Below are 23,449 nucleotides of genomic sequence, written 5' to 3'. Positions count from 1 at the left end.
TCGATAGATAAGCACGCGAAATACAGTCGCTTGAGACCATTAAATTCGGTTAAAACACTTTGGGATATCGACGCTTTCACGCCACTGTTGTTGATCCATAGATAATTGTGCTAACGTTCTACTAGGAAGAGATCGTTTATTTAGAAATGCCTCCGACTTTCTCTGGTCGAGGACTATTTGCTTGAAATCCATTAACTTTCTGTTCCGTGTTGTCGCTACGTTCGGCCTTACACATGTTTACATCGACTGGCACGTAGATCACGATCGAACACCGAAAAAATGTTCAACCGTTCTAACGTGATGTCCGGCCGGAGAATCGAGGAAAAGCATCGGGCAAGATATTTCAAGAAAACATTCGAATCGATTAATTTCAGTTATAAATCGAACTGTAATCGTTCGCGCAAGCTTCCAGGTTTCTGCGCAGCCGGCTCGCGCATCTTCTACCAAGGGATCGGACAGGCCGCGGATCAACAGCCCGAAGTTTGATCCATTTGCACGAAACAATCGACGGTTTTCTCCCGGCGGATAATAACATTTTACTGCCCGAGCCTATTGTTCGAAAACTCGGTTAACAATCCCGGCAGAGCAACGACACTTTTGTTCGAGGAGTATATCCGTTCGAGGAAAAAGCCCGCGTGTCGCGGCGCACCTGCAATGGCGCGCCTCCTTTGAACCAGTTCACAGGTATCAATTACGTGAACCATGTGCGCGAACTCGTCGCGCGATGATTATTTTGTCCGGAGTTCGCATATATATTAGGGTGTCCCGTAAGTTCTTTCCTTTTTTCTGATGCGAAGTGATTACACGATATTTGTTGTTTAAGATTGATTTATCGAGTTACATATGAACCGTTCTGCTCTATTACCTTCTTCCATCTTTCAGGAAGCCTCGTTATGCCGTTTTTTCCAAGATCGTTGAGGCTTATTTGCAATATATTGTTCAAGGTGCGGTTTTATTTCGCTTACGAATTTAAACCGTTTCTCACGGAGGGAATTTTTTCACGAGAAGAACAAGTAATAATCGGGATGGAGTAATGTGTCTGGGGAGTACGGAGGATGAGGTAGAACGTTCCGATCGAACTGCAATCATTTTTGTCTTACGAACAACGCAACACGCGGTTTCGCGTTGTCGCGATGAAAAACGACGCCGCGTGGGTTCGCCAATTCTGGCCGTTTTTCTGCTATGGCGGCTTTCAATTCATCGAGTTGATTACAATATTTAGCCGAATTGATCGTTTCACCTTGAGAAAGGAGAGCTCGTAGTAGACTACGCCTTTCCAGTCCCACCAAACGCACGAAAGAACTTTCTTCGGACGAAGTCATGGCTTCGCAACAATTGAGGGACTATTTCCTTTTGACCAAGTTCGTTTCCGATGCATATTTCGGTATAAAATCCAAGTCTCGTCTCCGGTGACAAGCCTCTTTAGGAAAGGATTTCTTCCATGTCGTTGGAGAAGCAAATCGCACGTAGAGACGCGGTTCATAAGGCTGGTGTCAACACCTATATCGACGGTGTGGAACTTCGAATCGATTCACATATCTCATCTCGATTAAATGCTTATGTACCGTTGTCCTGGGTATGTTAGTGGCATCCGCTATCTCGCACACGCTATATCGCGGATTTTCGGCGAGCATATCTTTGACAAGGTCCGCATCCGTCGTTGTTGGACGCCCGCTGCGGTCTCTTCGTCTTTCAAATCAAAATTGCTCTAAATCTCTCAAACCAATTGCGGACTGTATCCCAGTAGTCGTAGAACCATCACTGTAAATGGTACAAATCTCGTTTGCAGCGTCCTTTGCCCTATCACTTTTTTTTATCGAGTTTATCACAATAAAGCATAACATGCCGCAAATGCTTATTTTGGCTATCCATATCGAACGGTGCAGAAAACATTTGATAAGGAACTTTGTCACCAATGAAACATACTCTACAAGAGCTCTAGCACGACTGAAACCGATACCCTAAACAGCCAAGAGATAAGCCTACGTGTTTACATAAACGCAGCCAGTTAAAGTCATTCGTAGCGCGCGCGGCGCGGAAAGAACTTATGGGACACCCTAATAGCTTTTGGCAATGGCCACATTTCGAGGTCCGTATAGGTAAGCTTGCCTACCTGGCCGGCAGTTTGCTGACACAGATGACGTGGGCTTACCTACATAAACGGCACCCGGTTGCAGTGACGTACACATTGTCCTCCCGGAAGCACGATTCGAGGCCGATCGGCTCCCGCCGTCGCGAAGATGCTGGCTCGCCTAATTGCTCTAGTTGCTTGCCCCTCTGCTCCCAGTTTCCGTTATTGACATTGGCACCATTGCTGGACGGTGTCCCACGATGCCATACCGGTGTCGGCGATCGTCGGTCCAAGGATACCACGATCACCGTGTCCGCGTACGGAGAGCGGGATTAGCGTCAAGGAAAACAAGGAATAACGAGACTACGAGGACAAAGCCGGAGAATGCAATATATAATGTGAACATTGCTGTCACGAACGCTCTTGTATCTTTGATACTCCTTTTTCGGTGAACCCCTACATGTACGGATCTCAATTGCCTCCAGAAGCATGCTTCCGTGCGGATGACGTTTCCTTCTCCGCATGGAGCGGATTCTAAAGAACAATTTTTGCCGGGTCACCACTGGTCAGAGTTCAAGGCCATCGAACGTAAGCGCTAGATTTTAGAAGAAAGACGATACCACGTAAGAAATAACAACGAAACGAAATGGTAATTCTAACGGTTACGCAGCACGCGTACCATGAAACGTATCCACGCGGTTCTATAATTCTAACGACCGGTTGGGCGAACTTAATTACATACTCGTTCTTTTTCTAGGTGTTCGTTTTTCTCTCCAGTCTGTCGCATGTTACGCAATCGAAATGCAAAATTCAAGCAAGCGGTTTTGAGCGGTGCAACATCGGCCAATAACGCCTGTTGCGGCCTCACTGTTGGGTGTAAACAGAGCGCATCGACGCGGTATTGAGTCACGGGATAACGATCGCCGGCGTACGTTAACGATAATTATTGGAACGACACGCTCGCGCCGTTTTGCTGATGAAAGACGCGTTACTTAATCCGTCTCGAGGAAGATTCGCGGCTCGGTTCCCCGCGTATCCAGACCGCGCCGATCTCTTTCCTTTTCCAGAGGCTGGGCGCATCCTTTTCTGGGGGACGGCCGAAGATATTAAGGCACAATATTTTGATTGTCGCGGGTGAATCACGCGACACGCGCGCGACATACAATATAAGGCTCTTCACGCTTGGAACATCGAATTTGCATATTAACGACCTCGGCCGCCAAGAATAGGATCTGTGACTTTATTCGGGGACTGCGTTTCTCTCGTTCGAATCCCGTAAACTTTTTCATCCAGACCTTTCATCAGCTGGTACTCGAAGCGATAGCTGCTTGGATTCAAAAGCAGTATGTTCAATTGAAATTTAATCCCCAATAGATGACACAAACCTTGATGAGCGCTATTTGTTTGAATCAACTCGAAGAAGATAATATTTTCAAATGTTTTTTCTAGATGTGACTGAGAAATGCAAATATTTGCACACGATTGCCAAGACCGATGGGAAAGGAAATATCGTTCTCTATATAAGGCTAAGCTATCAGAGGTAAGGTCCGTTTGTTACGGCGATGACGGCGTACGATCAGGGACAAGACCTGTTAGGTACATCGTCGCGAGAGTCGAGGACACCGGCGATTTGGCGAAATCGGTCAGCAGGTCATAGCCCACTCTCAGAATTTTGATTGCCAGGTGACCGGTAGCTTCTGACGATAAGATATGCGGCTGATCTCACGGCCAAATATTAATTTGTGTCACTCCAACTGTGTTCAATAGGAAACACCGGACATCGGGAGCGATAAGGGTTAATCGGTATGAAAATGGTTGAATGGCCAGCCTCTGCTGTGCCCACAGAAGAAAGTAACAGTATGCGCCTGGTATCCTGACCTCGCAAGAATGCGAATGTACCTACGGCTATTCTCTAGCTGCTCTGAATTGTTCCTTCGCATTCGGATACGAGGAAGACGTGAAAATGTATAACCCGATAAAGTCCCCGTCAATCGAGGCTAAGCATTAGAGTTAGCCGGGTCAGGACTCTGTCATCAGAAAAATGGAAGTTGATTCGTAGGATCCTGTCGGATGACCCGGATCCTCTGGAACGCCTAGTCCCGAGGTGAGAGAAAAGTGTCTCATCGAAAAAGAAAACGAGTATTATCCGGTGTCTTGTTTGCAGAGTATGGTAGGACCAATTTGGTAGCCGCGTGTAGCCGTTCCGGAGCGGCCGGCCGAGGAAAGTAACAGTCCCCGTTTGGATCCAGCTTGATCTCATCACTACCGATAACTTCGGCCGCGCTTCGTGCCGCTCCGGCGATCGTCGTCTCCTACTGGGAGAGCTCGCGGTGGCTCGCGCGGATCCGTCAGAAAGCGTGCTCGATGGACGGACAGTATCGTGAGCGCTGGCCACGGCAGCATGCGCGCGGGAACTTTGCGTTCGCGGCTCTCGATTCTCGGTCTCCGATTCTCTGCTTTGGTTGTGCCAGGCCTTCGACCGGCTGAACCACGGCTAGTCCGAGGACCACCGAGGACAATCAAGGATCCCTTTGATAACCGGTGCGGCTATCCTCGAGGGAAGAAGAGGTCGTACGCCGATCCAAGACCGGATCTCCCGAGACCGAATCAGGTGAACGTAAACACCATTTTTTCTTTCGATCCTTGGCTGCTGGCTCTCTCGATCGGCCAGCGGCCTCATCCTCTCAGCGTTCCTTTACGTTCCCCGGCGAGCCGCTGCCCAGGAAAAGGCTGGCCCGCTTCCATCGAACCGCCTTTTTCCGCGAGGATGTTACGAGACCTGGCATTGTCAGCCCCTTACGTAATCCGCCGTGCGCGAGAAACGATGGGAATCTTCCCAGTGCATCGGCTGAAAAGACACCTTCAACACACCTTCGACGATATGTTCCCTATCCGTTGATACGTCGACCCTGTGATCCCACAGTGACAATATTTCGACAGGAATCGGATCTTCGGCTACAAGAACCGCGGCGAGAAACTGTGACGATTATCTGGTAGATATCTCAACGCCGATTTTGATCCTTTGGTCTGTACCGCAGGCCGACGAAAATGTTTCTACAGAAGTCCCGAAGGAGATATTAGCATGATTGAATTTGAAAGTGTGCGAGCACTTTTGTGGGCCACGATATTGTGCGGATCATCGGTGCGAACCAAACGTAAAAGCAAAATATTCGCAGGTTTCTGGTCAAGTGGACACGGAGAGAGGCGGGGACGTGGGTGTGAACGCTCCGGAAACCTGTTTCGAAATCGCTCGGATTCGATTTTGGATCGCGCCTAGTTAGGATCGAAAAGTTCTCCGCTGAATCGTTCATCCCGGAGAAATTCGAGGGAGCATCGATGATCGCGGGTTTGCCGCGCTTAGTGTTTCTCTCAAAATGGCGACGTCCTTGCCGAGGTCACGTGTCCGTCGCATTGCATACATACCGCCCACGAGTGTCCACCTGCTCCCCCGATCCACTGTTCACCCATCTTGTCGCTTTTCGTTTCTTGATCGTGCGTCCAAATCGCCGGAATAACGCGGCGCGTCGCGCGGCGATTCAACTGCTGGATCTACCAAGGAATGGTAAAACAATTTTGCATAAATAATTGTCGCATCGCACCGCTGCTTTCTTCAGCTTTCCCGTAAGAAAAATGTCACTCGGAATGTACTATTTCCATTTTTCAGATCTCCTACTGGCTGCAAAATGATTTTGCGCAAGTAACTTCTTCATTTTTACCGCGTTCCATCGCTGTTTCCCTTGGACAAGAATGTCACTCGGATTGCCGTATTTCCATTTGAAGACGCAACAGAGTTTCTATAGAAACTTAATCCTTAACCGGTATACTAGGATCACGAGTGACCCGAGCTTCGCATCTCTATTTCAGTAAAAGTTTAATTTCCCACATTTTTATTCATTTATACACTAGCTAAGATTGATTTACCGATGGATCCATGATGGCCGATCAATCATGACCCGAGTATACCAACGATTTTCATGAAAATCAAGATTCAGCAAAGTACTCAAACTGTCGTTCAGAATGTTCAAGAAGCAGTAAAACGTCGTCCTCGTCGGAGAGTTTTCGCTTGTTTAGACGCACACACACGAGCATGACGCATCCCTGACGTCACACGCATATCCAATGAGACAGAGAGACGGGATCGACACGGTCGTATATAGAATCGTCGCCGAAGCGTGATGTCAATACGAATCGCACTCGTTTCACGGCCTCGGAACGCTATAGCTATAGCTAGCTGTCAGGTACACCTTTTCTCCGTGGTCTTTTCGTCACGTGAACTTTCAATGAAAAATCGGCATCGCCGATCGTCGATCGTGCATTCGTGGTTCGCGGTTCGTGGTTCGCGGTAGCCATTAGCTGTCGGTCGGCGCAAGACCGCGTGTTACAAGCCTAGATTCTAGGGGAGGAAAAATCCTGATACTTACGTACCTGTTTCAGCCAGAACGGGGAGCGGAGTGCTCGTGCGTAATTTCAACCGCAAGGACGCGAGTGCTCAATGGCGTAGGTTGACTCGCCTCCGTTAAGACAGGATCTCTTAATCATCGCCCGGGATCGATTACTCGTCTCGTCGAGCTCTTCTTCAACCTTCTCCACCCTCGCGGTCGCCCTTTGCTCTCCTGGTCGAAGCTACCTTTACAGTGGCACCAGAAATAATCGTATAGCAAAGTTTGAGCAGGAGAGTACGTTACAAAAAAAATGTAGAAGCTTCGAGCATTAAAATGAGACCTGATTTACGGTTTTCACGAAATGATAACAGTTCAAATTTGAATTTCTGGAGCCACTGTTCGGCGACGTTCTAAATATCTCGCCGCGACTCAAGCGAGGAAGAAGCGGACTTGCGAAGAGGGTGCACGCGATCGGTGTTACTAGATCGTTTCGGAGCGTGTCGCGGCAACAATCTGACACAGATACGCCACTGTAATCGGCAACTGGTCGTACGTGGCGCACGCGTGTCTTTAACCATCTCGATATCGTATCGCAGACCATATTGAGGTGGTCGTCGCGACCACAGGCCCGCGTGCCACTGCGGCCTTCGGACTTTTATGCAGAAAGAGCGTCCCGATGAATTATTACACCCCGTTCGCAGGCACGCACACACGTACGCACGTGCCGGCGATTACGCTTGCAATTAGAAGCGTTAAATAGACTGCGTCTTCGTGCCTCGAGACGTTTCGTCTCTCCTCGGCCCGCGCCGCTGTAGCTCGCGGTGATCCTCGCATCCCAGTGTCCTTGGACGTTCCTGGAAGCGAACGTTTATGGACATAATCGCGCTCGAGTCGAAAACTTTTTTCCCCCCGCCGGTTAACGACAAGCCAGCCACGTGCGACCGCGGTGCACGGAATCTTTTTCAACCGCGCTCAGCGATGCTAATTAAACGCGTTATCGTTCGGACGAATTCGCATGTATTAAATAGCAATATCGTCGCCGCATTCCGAGTGACTTGAACGCGCGGCGTGGCGCCATCCCGGAGCGAACGTGCAACGCGCAACGTGACGCACGGATCAAGGATGGTTCGCGTTAGATTTAGGATTCGAGCTACAACAAACATCCTGTAAACGAGTTGTTATCTTGGATTCCTACAGGGAAGCCGAGTGTTATCGGATCGCGGAGCGGCTTTTCGTTGAAACGACCCGTGGTGAGCCAACAGCTCCGCTTCCTGTCACGATCCTCAAAGACCAAGACCATCGGGATCCACCGGCAAGCATGATCGAATAATGGAGGTGATTTCGACACGCCGATACGAGGCTCGTCCACCGCCAGCGAGCCATCCGCCGATCCTCGTGAGTACAGTCTCTCCTTCGACTTCCACCGTCGAACTCTAAACATATCCTAAACGTGTTGTCATCCTCTTCCAGATCGACCCGGAGAATTCCATAGCTCTGGTGAAAGAAGGTGAGCATTGCCCGCCGACGACGATGTACTCGAACCACCCGAGATAATAGATAAGGGCTGCAAGGTGTGCCGCGTGCAAACCAGCGTACTACGTATTCCCGCGCGAAACAGTTCTCTGGACATCGCTCGACTTCTACATACTTTCTTTCTTACCGCGCCGTGTTTTCCACGGCGATCGTTTGCCCGAGAATGCCGGGCAATCGGTTTTGTTCGAAGACGATCGTTCCGTGACGAACCAATGAACCCGCTTCCGGTGTTGCAGAGGAATGGGAGACCCGCAAGAAGAAGGAAATCACCACCACCAGGCAGATCGAGACCAGAGTGAAGCGACAGGTCGTGCTCGAAGATGGCGAGGTGGTCGTCGACTCCGGCCCCTTGGTCACCACGAACACCACCGAGGATGTCGAGCAACAGGAGCACACCACGCAAGAAGTACTTGAACCTTTCTTGCTACTGCGGCCGCTTTTAACCGTTGACACTTTGCGGTTCGCTCCTGCGGACAGTGATTCTCCGGCAACCCTATTCGATCTTCCTTCGGAGACTCGAAATTGGTCGATTCAGCGACGATGGAAACAAATCTCTGTACTATAAATCTCTCTGCGTATAACAGCTACTCGCAGATCAAATTTAATTAGATAGCAGATGTATCTGCGTGTTCATTGAAGGTTGTTTTCTTGTCTAAATTTTCAGACTTCGTGGTTCTGGCAAGGCAACGCGTTTTCGTATTTATGTAGTTTTACTTTTCTGATAAACGCCTCCAAAGGTATGGTAGACATGAGGAAAATCTAGCATTGATCGAGACAACTATTGTTTGCAGAGGCGAACAACCGGTGATCAACCGCAAGAGGTCGATTGGCCGACAGGTGGAAGAGTGTCCGCGGACGGTGGCAGTGTGGTGCAGAAGGAATTGAACGAGACAGTGGTGAGGAGCCGCGAGGAAATCGAGGAGAGGCTCGAGACGGAGGATCGTCAACAGTTGGGAGATATCTCGGACGAGGTATATCCGCGCGCGTGACACACCCACACCTGAATTCCACCTGCGCGTGCCGCGACCCAAGTACCCGACGCTCTCTCTCTCTCTCTCTCACTCTCTCCTATTGTTGCTCTCTGTCCTGTCGCGCCGCGTGGCGCCTCTTATTGTTGGACAAACAACGGTTCCATTCTTTGCACAGTTTTTCACGTTCGAGAGGATTTGTCGACCTCCGCAGGACACAGAATGACGACGCTTGAAATAAGTAAGCAACACTAAGCACCGAGAGGAACGATGCGGAACAAGAACAGTCCTTTTGAAAACTTTGCTCTCTTGACTGCTGGGGATTTCGGATTCTCAAGCGATCTCGCGATCTCGCGGGAAGGGACACACCCTTCCCGGAGTCGGTCAAGGCCGGCTCGTGCTCATGCTCGCGCTCATGTTCGTTCCCGCACGGGCACCACGACTTTTCGAAGACTGTTTCACGCATCGTCGCTTCAATTATTCCGTTCGCTGGCTTTTCCAAATTAATAGATTCTTCCAAATTGTTTCTCAGCTCGGAAACAAGAATGGATAACTTGGGAAGAGGAGAGATACGATTAGTTGCCGATCATCGACAAGTATAAAAACGAGGCTCGAATATAATCGTATCCCCTCCTCCCAAATTATCCATTTTTCTCTTCAAGCTTGGAAGAACAATTTGGGAGAATTTACTGTAGCTTTAATCTCCTCGAGTATGCAACCGGCGTTACAAGAATGTGGCTGCACGAAATACGAAGTCCGCTTGGAGATGAACATGAAAGATTCCGTGTTGGACATCAGGAACGAGTAGAAATGATCGACGGACTGCCCGAGGAGACGCGCAACAGGTGTACCACGCTTCCGAACGTATTTGTCACGCCTCTTATCAGAAATCTCCGGGTAACGGGCTCGACCGGTTAATGGGTTTCACGTCGCAGAAGTCCAGCCGCGGAATTTCATTTCCGCGAACCGATCGCGAGGAAAAATATCCGCAAAGGTCGGCCACGCGTGCGGGAAAGAGCCGAAGGTAGAGAACGAGAGAGAGGGAGAGACACTTCCCTGTGGCACAGTAACATTTCGACGGGTCATTGTTCAGCGGGGAACGCGAGGGAAGAATCGCGCAGAGAAGAGTCCGCTCGAGAATCGAAAGTGTAAACTTCCCCTCCTCCCTGCTCGGAGCTCGCGAATGCAGGCGTACAGCGTACAGCTTCTTTCGATTGCAAAATCGTGGTAACAGATGTAAAACACTTTCCGTGTAGCGACACGGAAGCGTTCGTCCCGTTTGCATACACATTATTACCCAGAAATCGGAGAGCGTGCGACAAAATTCCATTTGCAGATTTAACAAACGTAAGATTCCTCTTGCGGTAGAACGGAACGCTCGCAAGCGTAACGCTGTATATTCATAATATATAATATATATTATATATATTTATATATATTATATTATATTATATTATATTATATTATATTATATTATATATATTATATTATATTATATTATATTATATTATATTATATTATATTATATTATATTATATTATATTATATTATATTATATATATATAATATAATATAATATAATATAATATATATATTCATAAGTAGCATAATAATATTATTCTATTTAACATTTAGTACAGATAATATTCATGATACCCGTATCAAATGTCGATAGATCGCGTAGATTTAATTATAGAACGTACGGTCGTCCGCATTTAGAAGGTAACAATGTTCGTTCGACCTAACAGAAAACGTCGTTACTTCCACCCTTGATACATCTGCCAATGGAATTTCTCCTTTCGCGGAAACATCGTCCAAATAAGTTTAAACGCGTTCGCGCATCCTCGGCGAGGGAGGATTCGATGAAACATCGGTGCGAAACACGATTCGACGGGAATCGATCACCGCCGAGAAAACGGCGCGGCACCCTTATTAACCTTTCACCCGCGTCGACGATATTACGGGTCTTTGAAAAACGAAATCGATAGGCGTCCGGCAGATAGATCGTTAAAGATACGGATCCACGGCTATCGGTGGCTCGAACAATAGTCGCCGTTCCTGTTGGCGGCGATGTTGGAATCGTTCTGGACGAGCAGGGCCGACTGTCAGAGTGTCAGGTAGGGATATATACGGATGAACAACAGAGAAAGAGAAAGAGAGAGAGAAAGGTGGCGGACGGTGGCAGGGGGGGGGGGGTCGGGGCAGAGAAGGGAGGGCCGAGAAGTGGAAGTCGATGATCTCTGCGGTTCCGAGGCTCGTCGTCCTCTCCCTTCACCGAATGCCGGCGAACCGGCCGAGAACCGGCCGCGAACAGCCCGCGAATACCATGATTGCCGCGATCGCAGCGATCGCGGAGATCACTGCGATCGCCGCAATGCGGACCCAGTCGCACCAGCTATTCCGTGCCGAACTGCCTTCGACGGGTCTCTCCTGGCGAGGCTCTCTCGGACACAGGACATTCCACAGGCTCTCTTTCGTTGTCTCTGTCCCGATCTCGCTTGATTCTGCCTCGCGATAGCTTATCCTCCTCGTCGGTAGTTTCGCGGCCGTATCGTCTCTCTCACTCTCGTTCTCTCTCCGGCTGGCTCGTGGACCCGCGGTCGAGCCTCTTATCGCGTCGGCGAACCACTGGATCAGTGTACCGCGGTGTTCTGCGATCGCGGTGTCTCTTCGATCGGATCGATCGCGGACCGTTCTCTCGAGATCTTTGGGACTGTTTCGCGCCGGTCGGATCGGAACCGTTGTTCATCGGGTAACGAACGTTGCCATTTTTTTCTTCGATAGATCCCGTTTGTTCGTCGCGTCGCGTCGCGTCGTTTCACGAACGCGAACCGTTCCAGCTTTCGCAAGGTCTCGCGAGTTTCATTTTTACCGTCGGGGGACCGGTGCCGTGACCTCAGCCGTTAGAAACACCTTTCCATCCACTTGTCGAACGGGCCCGAAGGCCGGGCCCTCGACGCCGGGCGCCGGCCACCGGTCACCGACCACCACCGGCCACCGGACGATCCGGTTTGTCGCGGTGTATTTCGGGAGGTGCGCTGCCCCTGCGCTAGGCACGATCCTTTTGCCAGGATAATCGTCTTCGACAACCGGCGCGGCCTGTTGTCCCGGCACCTAACTGGAGGAGCGTGACACACACACATACACACACCGCGTCTCGTTCCCGCAGGCGTACCAGAACGCGGTGAAGAACAACCGGGGCGATCTGAGAGCCGCCCTGGCCGAGTCCTGCAAGCAGTTGGCGTCGCAAACAGGACCCAGGGTCGTCCAGCATACCACCAAATCGAACAAGGTGATCGACACGGAGAAGACCTTGGAGAAGAAGGAGCTGAAGCCCGACGGTCTGATCGTCACCGAGAGGAAACGCACTGTGGAGCACGAGGAGGTTCGTAATCTCTGTGTAAATCATTCTGTTTCGCGTGCTAACGGAGTTACAAGATCGCTTTCCTCCAAATTTGTGTTGTGAGGTTTCCCATAAGTAATACTATCGTCCTTTGATACTTGGGCAATATATTTTATTTTATTTATAAGCGCACCAAATGTCGATTAATCCGTGTAAACGTTGACCGACCGACGATAATCCGCAGATAAAGGACGACGAGGTCCCCGCGAAGGAGGATGCGAGCGTCGATCTGAACGGTGACGAGGCAACGGAGACGAGGAAAGAGAGCTCTCAGAGGTTCGTCAAGAGAAGGGACGAGGACGTTGTCGATTACATCTCGGGCGGCGAGAAGGTCGGTCGAGAGATGCGCTACGTCGCGGAGACAACCGAGGGAGAACGAATCGGCGACTGGACACCGTTATCGACGGCCATGAGAACCGCCCGTTTGCACAAACATTCTGGTAGACGTGAATTCGTCGACGCCTAAGCGACGTGCCGACGGTAACAGTTCTTTTTAAAATCGACGGATCGTTTTCGCAGGCTTCCCGGCTGAGAGTTTTCCGTCCCGGAAGGACGTGTTGACGAAGAAACCGCTCGACCTGGAGGAAGAAGATGAAGCCAGAAAGTTCGAGACTTCCAAGTGGCTGGAGAGCCATTTCGGCAGCGAATCGAGATCCTCCCACGGATCCATCGAAGCCGACGACGTGCACCCTCCGACCAGCACCAACACCAGCTACATCAACGTCACCATGAAGTCTTGCACTTCCAAAGAACGCGACCATCAGAACGGTAGTTTCGCGAGCAAACAACCGAGTCGCAACGCCGGCAGAGAGTCGACCTCGCCGTTGGGCTATTTCCACGGGATCACAGACTGGTCGGAGAGATATCAAGGAAAAGGTAACTGAAAATTAGATACATTAATCACGAGCGGGTCGTTCGTTTAACGAAATATTTTCGGTTATACAGGAAGGCAGAACCATGCAAGGACCAGCTCCCCGTCGCAGTACGTGGAGATCGTTCACACGAACGGCCACGGCAACGAGCCTCCGAGGAATCAGGTCCAAGAGTGCACGTACTCGAAAACGTACGAATCCATTCATCGATCGGAGCATCAGGAATCGGTGAACGACCGGCAACGTACCCCGTCTCCACCTGTTCGACGAAGATCGAAGGAACAGGTTCGAGTTAGTTCTAACAATTGCAACCAGCGATTGAAAGCGGGTAATAAGTAATCCCGACGATGGTTTTCAGTGGTCGACGAAATCGGAGGGGCGAACAAGCCTGAACGGTTCCGGCTCCATGCCAATTCGAACCTCGAGCCCTGTCCATGTTATCCAAAGGACGTGGGAGAATCGTGGCCCAGACGTGCAGGAGCAAACATTGGATCGGGAGACTCGAAAGAAGCCGACTCCAAGATCCGGGTCGACCTCACCGGCTCCGCAGTCCGCGTCGAGGAGCAACAAAAAAGCCAATGAGTCGTCGTCTGCTGCTCGACCGACGAAAAGTAAGTCTGAACTCGCTCGGACCACTAGATCGGATAAGATAAGCCGATGTTCTCGTGATCGTTAAAGGTTCGGGACACTCGAAGTACAAGATAGGCGAGTCGTTCAGGAAACTGGTCGGAAAACTGCGCTCAGCCAGCTCCGAGAGGAAGAGCAAACGCGCCAGCAGCAGCTCCACTTCTCAACTGACGCAAACCGATGACAACGGGCCGACTTACCTCCAATACAACGTAATCGACAAGAATATCCCTCTGGTGAACGAAAGGGACGCCGAGGAGAAACCTCCGGAACGACCGCCTAGGTCGCCCAGGAACGCTGCGGCGAACAACAACAACGCTAAGATCAACAAGACCGTCAGAACTAGCGATCAAATTGTTCAGGAACAGTGGCAAAGAAGCGAGTCGACGCCACCTGTTCACAGGTATTACCTTGGGGAGGATCCCTTTGGGGGAAGCATCTACGGCCGCGAGAAAGGGTACAGAGACGCGAGACGCTCGGGGAAGATCCGTAGCCGAGCCACTGCCGAAACACAGTACAGGTAACCGAGCTACTACTAGCACAGGCTATTAGATCGATGCATGCAAAATGTCGTTTTCCATCGTCCTGGTTACCGGCAGACATAGCCGCGAAAATATTTAATATTTATAATCAAATTATCCTGTGCGCGTCGCGCCGCGACGCCCATCTATCGACGAAGGAGATGCACCGGTGCATACCGGATTGCCGTCAACAGGCGCGGCATAAAAATGATACACATGTACTGTTGATTAGCGGTGATAGGATACCGATTCGCGCGCGTAACATTCGAGAAGAGCTATGTTTCTCGGAACGGATCGGCGAAGAACGACATTTCGCGTGCAGACGCCTGAGAAAACCCTTCAGACGGCTAATCGATCCGTGTAGTATAAGCTAATTGTAAGGTAGGGTGTCGCGTTACTCGTCTGCGAGCGGATCGTGGCGAGATAGTCGACGGTAAGCCGATACAGGCTTATGTAATCGAGTTAGAACCGGGAGACGTTGCGCTTCGCTTGCCTATAAATCGTGTACATCGACGCTTCGAAAGTCGGTCGCTTCGACAATGGGTGAAGGCTGCATGAAGTGGGAGTATAGCATGTGTTGCCGTTGCCGCTATGTAGTTTCGGCTGACCGAGCGCCGGTCCTCCTCTCCTCCTCATCCTCATCCGAAGAACGACCGCCAGTGAAATTCTCGAATCGGGGCGGTTTCAGCGCCGCCTCCAGTTCCCTAGACAGGTTTAGCAAATCCACCGGTCGGTTGGTCAACAATCACGAGAGGGACGACCATCCGAGGATCACGCAAACCTTGCCGAGGAATTTGCACTCGGTTGGACAGACGTGCAGATCGGGAAGCCAGTCGACGGCGCGATATCACCAGCCGGTAAAGCAGACTGCTTACCATACCATGGCCCCGCCGACCAACCAGTCCCGCCAATACGGAAGCATGATCAATATATCGATAAAGAACACAGTGAAATCGCCGAAAATACCGGTGCAGTCCTTGCAGACTGTCCAGGCACCTGTGAAACCGGAAAGAACGTACAAGTCGTCGTTGTCGCGCAGCAAAAGCTTCAACGTCGAGGCGGCTAGAAATGGCGCGAACTCGCCACCATCGAGGATACCATACACATCCAGCTTACAGTTGAATCGGCTGAACGAAACGCCCCCTCTGAAAAGCCCTGGAATATTGGCTAGCATCAGCCGTAGCAATAAGGATTTATTGAGGGACAGTAGATACGAATATTGAATCTCGCGTCGAATCGTTCTTAGTTGTAGGTTACGCGACATTAGTCGCAGATTCGAGGTCAGAGACGATCCTTCGTAAACTTCAACTCCCCCCCGGCGATTCATCTTCGACTTGTCAGTGCGTGTACTCTGGTTCTTTCCTCGTTACTTTAAGTATATTCCTGATACCTTGAATTGAAAATAACTTATCTCTCATTTCCATCGGTATGTTGTTCTGTATAGTGTAAAGTAATCGAATACTTAATTTTGCTATGTGAGTTTTACATTTTCTGTATCTCGTACATATATATCGGCCGACAATCCAAGATTACATATCAGATTTGTAGGGAAGAGTGAACGATAACGATTCGTTCGTAACAATATTTTATTCACGAATGTTGTACAAAGATACGATTTACAATAATTCAGTTTGACTTGTGACATTTACTTGCACAAGATTTATATGAAAATAGTGCATGAAACTTCGCTGATAGGACCCCATAAAATCCGTAAAAGAACAAAGCAACTCGCGGATGTTTATGTACATTTATATTTTTATAGACTAGTTTACGGAATAACAAGCATAGATTTTATAATAAAGTAAATTCTGGTCTTAGCCCACAGTAGAAATGCAGAAACATCGATTATTCAGCGTTAACTATTGTTTGTTCGACGAGAAATCTAATTAATTAAAATGTACCATCACCGTGCGAACTTTTTTTCAGGAACCTAACGCGACTCTAAGCACGATGATACGCTTTTTTCGAATCGTTTATTACGATCGCTTTAATATTTTTAACATTCAATTTAAAAAGGTTAAAAATTTAACAAGTCGAGACAACAATTAATCTGCTATCGACTGCTGTGTCTCATGATAAATGAAAATGTCATCGAGAGTCTTCGGATATTTCTCAGAAATCTTTATTCCGACTTCTTCTTCTTTTTCTTCTTCTTGTTTGTGCCATCTTGGAATAGTTTTCGATGTTTTTTAACAGCAAGTATTAGTATAAAAGCGTTTACGATGTAAGTACTAACACAGACCACGCACACATTATTTAGAGTGTACAAAATATAGGCCAGGTAAATCGAACCAAGATTCGAACAAACTCCTAACGTTACAACAAGAGCTGAAGTGAAATATTTATTGAACATACCTAAAAGCAAACAGTTATTAGAACGTTAATAAAAGTATGAAATACAATATTTAATCGATTCTGCTATAACGTGTGCCTTGTTAACTTATTATTATTATTTGTTATTGTCGCTGTCGCGCAAAATACATAATCGTAATTTTTCGTTAGTTTTTGAATTACGCGCGCTATCTAACAATGAAGAGAACTGCACCGCGTTCTAGCAGAAACATATGCGATTACGTACCGAGTATTGCGACCAAAGCATAAAACATTAATCCGTATAAAGAATTTGGCATGTACAGAGGAGATGTTGCTGGAATTATTCCGAAACCTTTACCGTATCTGAAATAAAATGCTTCTTTGAACTACATTCGTTTCAATGTTACATTCATGTTCCCTTTTAAAATTCTGCCGCGCAGATAAGTGTTAACTTCACGTTGCTCGACTATAAATGACTGCGATCAACTGCGACTGGCTACATCACCGAATAAATATCGTAAAAACTTACTCTGACATAAACGCTTTGGTGCAGCTGATGTGTTCGCTAATGTCGCACATCGCTTCGTAGGAATCGTTTTCTTCTTTCGCCACTTCCACAACATAACCGTAGTAAGAGAGAGCAAATCCTTGGAGGCAAACCGATGCGATCGCAACGTTTAATTTCCATGCTGACTGCTTAGTCATGATTCTATATGTTTCACGAATTTACTTGTAATTTTAATGCACCGAGTCCGTTTTAACGACAATAATTTTGTACGAACAACCGGCACAGGTTTTCTACTTGGAAATTTAATCGTACGTTAACTCATGCTTCGCGATGGAGGCAAGTAACACGGATGCGGCGATCGATAATCAAACCAGCGTGAAACACGCAGCAAGATTGAACGTTGATCAATGCTATGTTTAATCTTACCTCACCGTATTATCATACTTGTTTGCGATACCGACGCTTCTGTCGCAGCTCTAGTCGATACTTATAAAATTCATTAGAAGGTCAAATTTCTAATGAAAAGAATGGGACCTTAAATAAATCGTAATTTTATTTCTGTACTTATACAATTCTCAAAATAGTTTTAAATACATGTTCGTCAGAAACATAGAGTGCTTGTGGGTTGAAGAGGAAATAAGCGTTGTTCTTTTCATTTTTATTGTAGAATTGGATTCACAGTTCACCACAGACTTATCAGTAATTGCCAGCAAGCCTTACGAATTATACTTTAGTTTAGAAAAATGCGTAAACTCATAATATATGGACAAACTGTTAACAAAAAAACTTCTGAAATACAGTTTAACTTGTTAACAACGTATGGTACGTAATAGTTTTTTTAAGGGGAAACAATACCTCATTTTTTTTGTACTTAATATAACGAATAATCTATTGATGATAGTGCATGAGAATTTTGTTACACAAACGAAAATGCAGAAAATAGAAAATTAACTACGTTGTACATTTAATGTCACTTATAAAAAAGATATGAAACGTTGATCAAATATTAGAATATTATACTATAGGTATACAATGACTTCTTTATATGTTGGAATATTTGAATTTAATGATACTTAATATAGACTTATTCCTGGGGAGCCATTGCTCTAGCTTGAGCTCTGACACGCTTCTCATATTCCAAGCGATTTTGACTGTAACAAAACAAACGATTAGTCCATACTTCTTTTTGTTGACATATGACAGATTAAACCGATAGAGTACTACCAATATATTGTATATGCTTCTGCTTGGGCTGGATCTTTGACATTAGGTTCGTTTAATAAGTCCTGTATGCCAAGTAAAATTTGTTTGATGGTGATAGCTGGTCTCCAGTCTTTTTCCTCGTCTAAGAGTGACAAACACACAGTTCCTGAGGGATATACGTTTGGATGAAATAGTGGAGGCTCGAATTTACACTTTGGCGGACTCGACGGATAGTCATCCTTGAAGATCATACGCAATTTATAGAGTCCACCCTCCCATGGTGTCTACAATATTTTGTATTAAATAATGTTAGTAACGTGACAGAGGCCACAAGCAAACTAGAAAGATGTTCTAAATATATTTTAACTTACAGATTTCTTGCCAGGAATCGCACATTCCCAATTCATCAAGTTAAGTGTTCCGTCCACACTTCTGGTCGGTCTTGCTACAAATCCCTATGATATGAATGATGCATTGTAACTTGGTTAAATAGACTTTCATAGTCTTTAGAACAAATACTCTACCTTCACATAACATTATCAAAAATATTGCCTAAAATACCGTTTACATGAACGGTATTTTTAAACAATATTTTGAATGTATTATACGAAGTTATATGACTGCGTTATGCGGAGATAGTAAACATATTTTGATCGTATTATGTGATGTGTCTACACTATGGAGAACATTGAAAATAGAAGCGTTTCCAACTTTTAGACTATACAATACCTAAGTCACAAAATAATGTGAATTCGAGGCGGAAAATATTTTACAACTTCAATTGTCTTCATTGATGTTCTCTCGAATTTTGAAAGGTGATTTATAAGCATAAGGTTAGGACATCGATAGTCATTCAATAAAAAATTCGCGAGCTGTCGATAAAAAAACGTGATTAAACATTCTATCGAGAAATATTTCTAATTTTTTTTAATATTGCAAAGGAGGGGCGATGCAGAAGTTTCGAGCAACAGATAGCGAAGTTAGAAACGCGCGCGCGACTTGAGATCGTAGCGGGTAGTAGCAGTAAAACATATATATCTTACAAAAGGATGATCTTTTCTCCATGCCTTCCGCTCTTCGGAGAGCCTGGCACTCGATATGCCTGACATTAATCTGCAACAAGTATATGTTCAGATAACTTGAACGTTTTTAGGCGCGAAATATAGTCAGGACCGTGGACGGACGTGGATCGTGACGTTACCACAGGCTTTACCACGGTGCTGAACGATACCGATCCCGAGGTTCGATTCCAGGCACTTTGTGCGCCGAAATTTCATCAAACGCGGGCAGCACAAGGGTGAAAGCACAGAGTACACCAGAATATACTTCTCTGGCGAAATCAAAGTCCCCAAGAGCCACGAGAATTAAGGAACCAACACAGAAACCAAACTCTAAATAACCTTTTCAGTGAAAGCAAGCAATTCTTGTGTGTATGGGGTGTGTGTTCAGAAAATCTATGGATCCACAACCGGCGCCCTACAAATCCACATCGGATACATGCATGTGCGTCCTTTTCATAAAGTTCCAATCCGCATTAGGACTTCTGCTGATCAAGGAATATATATTTCGGACAAATCGTGAAGAGCATCGCCAATCAAATAATAATACACATTTGTCCAGATCAGCTATTGGCTAATTATTTGCGATACTTCGTTTGCCTCTGTTGGTAAAGAAGATCATACGGATTGGGCAATAGAAATGTAGAACAAGCTTGTCCAGGTTGACGATTGATCAACTTATACGCAACTGTCTTTTCGTTAATCCCAAATGTTAATAATGATTATATTAATAATTATTCCAAATGTTAATAGACATTACGTGCTTCAGTTGCATAGTTCAGTAATATAAAATGTTTCTTATTCACGTTTCAAATTGTTTAAACATAGACGTTATAGTCTATGAAAATAATATGAATTTTAATGGTAAAACATTAATGAGAGAGTATTTAATTTACAGAATGAACCGGTCGTTGACTAGTTAAACGAGTAAGAGATATACAGCAGAAAGAGAAAAATAAGACAACATTATTGAATCTTTTAATGAATTATATAGAACACAGAATACGTACCTGGCAGTTTATCGACTTTCTCATCCCCTTGTGTACAAATGTTCAATTAATTTAAAATTTCCTTGCTACGTGCACGCGTGCATCTAGAGCTTGCATTGAATTCGTCGTTCAAAATAAGGTAATTGTGAAACTCGACTCAAAATCTACTTCTAACATTAGGATCGCATAACATGAGTAGAGGTCCAGATCACGTTTGGAGGTGTTTTCGACCGCGTGAACCGTAATGCAACATACCGACTGTATTTCAATAAAGAATATTTTTATATTATTAAAAATTCTTATTTATTGCGTAAAAAGGTGGTAAAAAGAAAGAGGAATTTTGGGAGGTAGGAACAAAATTATTACCGGCGAAGAGGATAGTAAAGTAAAACTATTCCATAAAGTAAAAGAAAAGCACAGGTACGGGAGGTTAGGGTTTCCCTAACTCTTCCAGCCATGAAAGAAGGAGCTGCCGGAATAGCAAGTGAACAAGAGAGCATGATACATGCGAAACAAATCGCATTGCAACCACTGTTCTCCTGGTGCTCCATCTGAAACACGCGCCGCGATATTCGACATTTACAAATTGGCGTTCTACGGACTCTTAAACGGAGCTCCATATTTTCGCCACCAGAGGCGAAAACATTGCCCAAATAGCAACTGATTTAAAATTTAAGTAATCACGTATTCACTTGATACAATTAAAAAAAAAAAGACAACTTTTCTTTGTACATATTATTGTCGCTCAAACTTACATTTTCGAGATACTCACGAAAATGATTTTATTCGTGCCCATCTAATAAAAGGAAGATAAAATTTTTAAAAAGTGAACAAAATTGTTTATTTTGTAATTTATTTAAAATTCCATTCATTTTGGTAGTTGGAACGTTAAAGTAATCTTTAAGGCCAATTTAGGTTGATGCCTGTTACATCTAATGCAACTATATCTACTTCTGTTTTAAGAATCTCGCATAAACTAGGCTTCGTTCGACCGAAATCTCCGTGTACAAATTCTTTCACATACGTGCCCGCTTGTGTTTTAATATCTAATACGAAAAACATGTTGGCATCTTCGCTCACAGTAGTCAATAGTGTTTGTATTTCTTGAGGCTTTACCCACCGAGCTCTCATTTCATATATTAAACGTGTTCTCGGACTAAGAGGCCGCCTGTGTAACACTCGAATCGGTGTCTTTTGAATTATTTTGACTTTTTTCAAATCATTCAATTTTTCAAGAGGCAACATATCCTCGGGCTTAGCGCGACAAACGCAAAGCGCTCGATAAATTTTTGTTTTAACAGCTTCTCCTTCCTTCAATTTCCTTAAATCCTTCCTGGATAAAACTTTCAAATTTGATGTAATTTGTACCTCTTTAGAAGACTGATTGATTTTCTGGACCAGATCTGACAATAACGCTTCTGTTATTTTTGTCATGTGAGGATTAATTAGTTCGACTGCAAATGGTCTTCCGGTGTATATATTTCTTACATCTACGTCTTCTCTTCCAGATGATAAAAATTTGATGGCTGTACAGATATAAAACCATATTATATTTTAAATAAAATGAGCTATCAAATCTCATGCATGATAGAAATTATATCAAGTGACATACATTCAGCTGTTACAGCATCAGCAATAGGTTTACATAGTATATCTTGAACTGATGTTCCCATTTTTTTTTCACCATTTATAAGCCACGGTGTTTGACTGATTTCTCTAGACAATTTGGTATATCGACCTAGCAGTATAAAAAAAATTATTATTAATTATTCGTATATTGGTAATACAACATATATGTATAATTTATATTACCTCCTACAAAAATACTTGAGTGTATACATGTGACACTATTTACACATATGGCTGTAGGTGTATCAAATGTAAATGTCATTAGAAATTGGTTGAACTTTTCATCCGTTGTACTACTCAGTAAAGTCTCTATACATCTTCTACTAAATCTATTGACATTGTTTTCTCTTTTTCCTTTTCTTCTTTTGTTGCATGAAGCTCCACAAAAGTTTTCTCTGCAATGAAGAACATTGTTAACAATATTGATAACTGCTATTTGAATTAAAAAGAAAATGTCTCTGTTGACTTACAAAGCTCTGCATTCTTCATCATTATTATCATATGACAAAATAATTTCAATGAGAAAAGCAGAGGGAGTTAAGTCTATTCGCTTATTAATGACCTGTTCTAATTTGGGAGTGATCACTAGCTTCCAAATATCTTTTATAGTCTGTAGTTTAAACTTAAGACTTAACAACGTGTCTTTCGTGAGATCCAGTCCATTAGCACATTGCGTATGTAATGCACGTTCTCTGAGATTCACGCATGTAGGTACTGTCAATGCACATAGAAACGTATCACTGTCGTAATTCTGTTTTTCTACTTCAGTTTGTATCTGTTTATAAAATTATTTCAAATTTATATTAAGCCTACACGTTTAAAGTTAAACACTTTAACATACTTTCTGAGCGACTAATTCTAACATTTCATCTTGAAGAATCCCCAGACAAGCCATGCAGCGTGTCTCATCGATGATAGCTGCATCTCCTTCGACATAGCCTAGCTGCAATAAGCAAGGCAATAAACTCAAAACATAAATTAAAGCTGCCGTAACTATAACTTACAGATTTAACAAATTTCACAGGATCATTGAAGCATTCCCACGATTTCCATCCAATGAAACGAAGACAACATTTTAAGCAACAATTCTGTTGCCTCAGAAAGGTAAAAATGCGTTTGTTATTTTCGACCGAAAGGCTCATTCTGAAAAAAAAAACATATATAGCATTTGAAAAGCAAAAGATCTTATTAATCAATATTTCACCGACTTCCACGGTAAAATTTTATTCATCTTCTTCATTAACCTACATGAATTTTATCACTTGAACTTTGTCGACCAACTACAATGTTTGACAAGTCGACATGTTTTGCCAGCGTAACAGTTAATAATCACCCCTAAATCGGAACGAGTTCACGCGATTTTCCGCAAACC

The 23,449-nt window shown here is 45.3% G+C and overlaps 4 protein-coding genes and 1 long non-coding RNA gene across 14 annotated transcripts; 2 read left to right on the top strand and 3 right to left on the bottom strand.

Annotated features, from left to right (window-relative positions):
* The first annotated feature begins 4,035 nt into the window (after positions 1 to 4,035).
* On the top strand, positions 4,036 to 17,081 carry chas (chascon). Of its 6 annotated transcripts, none has more exons than XM_076519082.1 (14): positions 4,707 to 5,064; positions 5,248 to 5,633; positions 5,736 to 5,764; positions 7,651 to 7,848; positions 7,924 to 7,960; positions 8,223 to 8,392; positions 8,778 to 8,957; positions 12,124 to 12,339; positions 12,542 to 12,797; positions 12,877 to 13,233; positions 13,303 to 13,514; positions 13,588 to 13,840; positions 13,908 to 14,376; positions 15,066 to 17,081. In XM_076519082.1, exons 4-14 carry the CDS (start codon positions 7,783 to 7,785, stop codon positions 15,598 to 15,600), a joined length of 2,751 nt encoding a protein of 916 aa, XP_076375197.1. In that variant the 5' UTR covers positions 4,707 to 5,064; positions 5,248 to 5,633; positions 5,736 to 5,764; positions 7,651 to 7,782; the 3' UTR covers positions 15,601 to 17,081. The 6 variants fall into 6 exon arrangements, with proteins under 6 accessions (XP_033342738.2, XP_076375197.1, XP_033342740.2 ...); XM_033486849.2 differs by lacking the exons at positions 4,707 to 5,064; positions 5,248 to 5,633; positions 5,736 to 5,764 and adding exons at positions 5,772 to 5,889; positions 5,978 to 6,309; positions 6,510 to 6,568; XM_033486847.2 differs by lacking the exons at positions 4,707 to 5,064; positions 5,248 to 5,633; positions 5,736 to 5,764 and adding exons at positions 4,036 to 4,175; positions 4,236 to 4,682.
* On the bottom strand, positions 15,946 to 17,615 carry Vkor (Vitamin-K epoxide reductase). The gene is made up of 3 exons (XM_033486861.2): positions 17,220 to 17,615; positions 16,956 to 17,053; positions 15,946 to 16,732 (listed from the first exon to the last, which is right to left on the bottom strand). Exons 1-3 carry the CDS (start codon positions 17,393 to 17,395, stop codon positions 16,500 to 16,502), a joined length of 507 nt encoding a protein of 168 aa, XP_033342752.1. The 5' UTR covers positions 17,396 to 17,615; the 3' UTR covers positions 15,946 to 16,499.
* A 118-nt stretch (positions 17,616 to 17,733) lies between these two features.
* lwr (ubiquitin conjugating enzyme lesswright) lies at positions 17,734 to 19,829 on the bottom strand. Of its 5 annotated transcripts, none has more exons than XM_033486856.2 (5): positions 19,575 to 19,829; positions 19,445 to 19,514; positions 18,773 to 18,856; positions 18,423 to 18,685; positions 17,734 to 18,349 (listed from the first exon to the last, which is right to left on the bottom strand). In XM_033486856.2, the coding sequence occupies exons 1-5, from the start codon at positions 19,676 to 19,678 to the stop codon at positions 18,283 to 18,285; spliced, it is 588 nt and encodes a 195-aa protein (XP_033342747.1). In that variant the 5' UTR covers positions 19,679 to 19,829; the 3' UTR covers positions 17,734 to 18,282. The 5 variants fall into 5 exon arrangements, with proteins under 5 accessions (XP_033342747.1, XP_033342751.1, XP_033342750.1 ...); XM_033486860.2 differs by having other exon boundaries at positions 19,802 to 19,820; XM_033486859.2 differs by having other exon boundaries at positions 19,615 to 19,774.
* A 158-nt stretch (positions 19,830 to 19,987) lies between these two features.
* LOC143258851 (uncharacterized) lies at positions 19,988 to 20,744 on the top strand. The gene is made up of 2 exons (XR_013032754.1): positions 19,988 to 20,170; positions 20,358 to 20,744. It is a non-coding gene; the product is annotated as an uncharacterized LOC143258851 (long non-coding RNA).
* Positions 20,745 to 21,284: 540 nt separating this feature from the next.
* Positions 21,285 to 23,448, bottom strand: Pus10 (Pseudouridine synthase 10). Its single transcript, XM_033486852.2, has 7 exons — positions 23,326 to 23,448; positions 23,082 to 23,220; positions 22,919 to 23,020; positions 22,548 to 22,852; positions 22,261 to 22,472; positions 22,061 to 22,186; positions 21,285 to 21,974 (listed from the first exon to the last, which is right to left on the bottom strand). Exons 2-7 carry the CDS (start codon positions 23,217 to 23,219, stop codon positions 21,349 to 21,351), a joined length of 1,509 nt encoding a protein of 502 aa, XP_033342743.2. The 5' UTR covers position 23,220; positions 23,326 to 23,448; the 3' UTR covers positions 21,285 to 21,348.
* Position 23,449: the final 1 nt, after the last annotated feature.

The sequence above is a fragment of the Megalopta genalis genome, chromosome 2, assembly GCF_051020955.1.
Source record: "Megalopta genalis isolate 19385.01 chromosome 2, iyMegGena1_principal, whole genome shotgun sequence".
NCBI lineage: Eukaryota > Metazoa > Arthropoda > Insecta > Hymenoptera > Halictidae > Megalopta > Megalopta genalis.
Note: the sequence above shows the minus strand (reverse complement) of the source record. Positions and strands in the feature narration are given on the sequence as shown.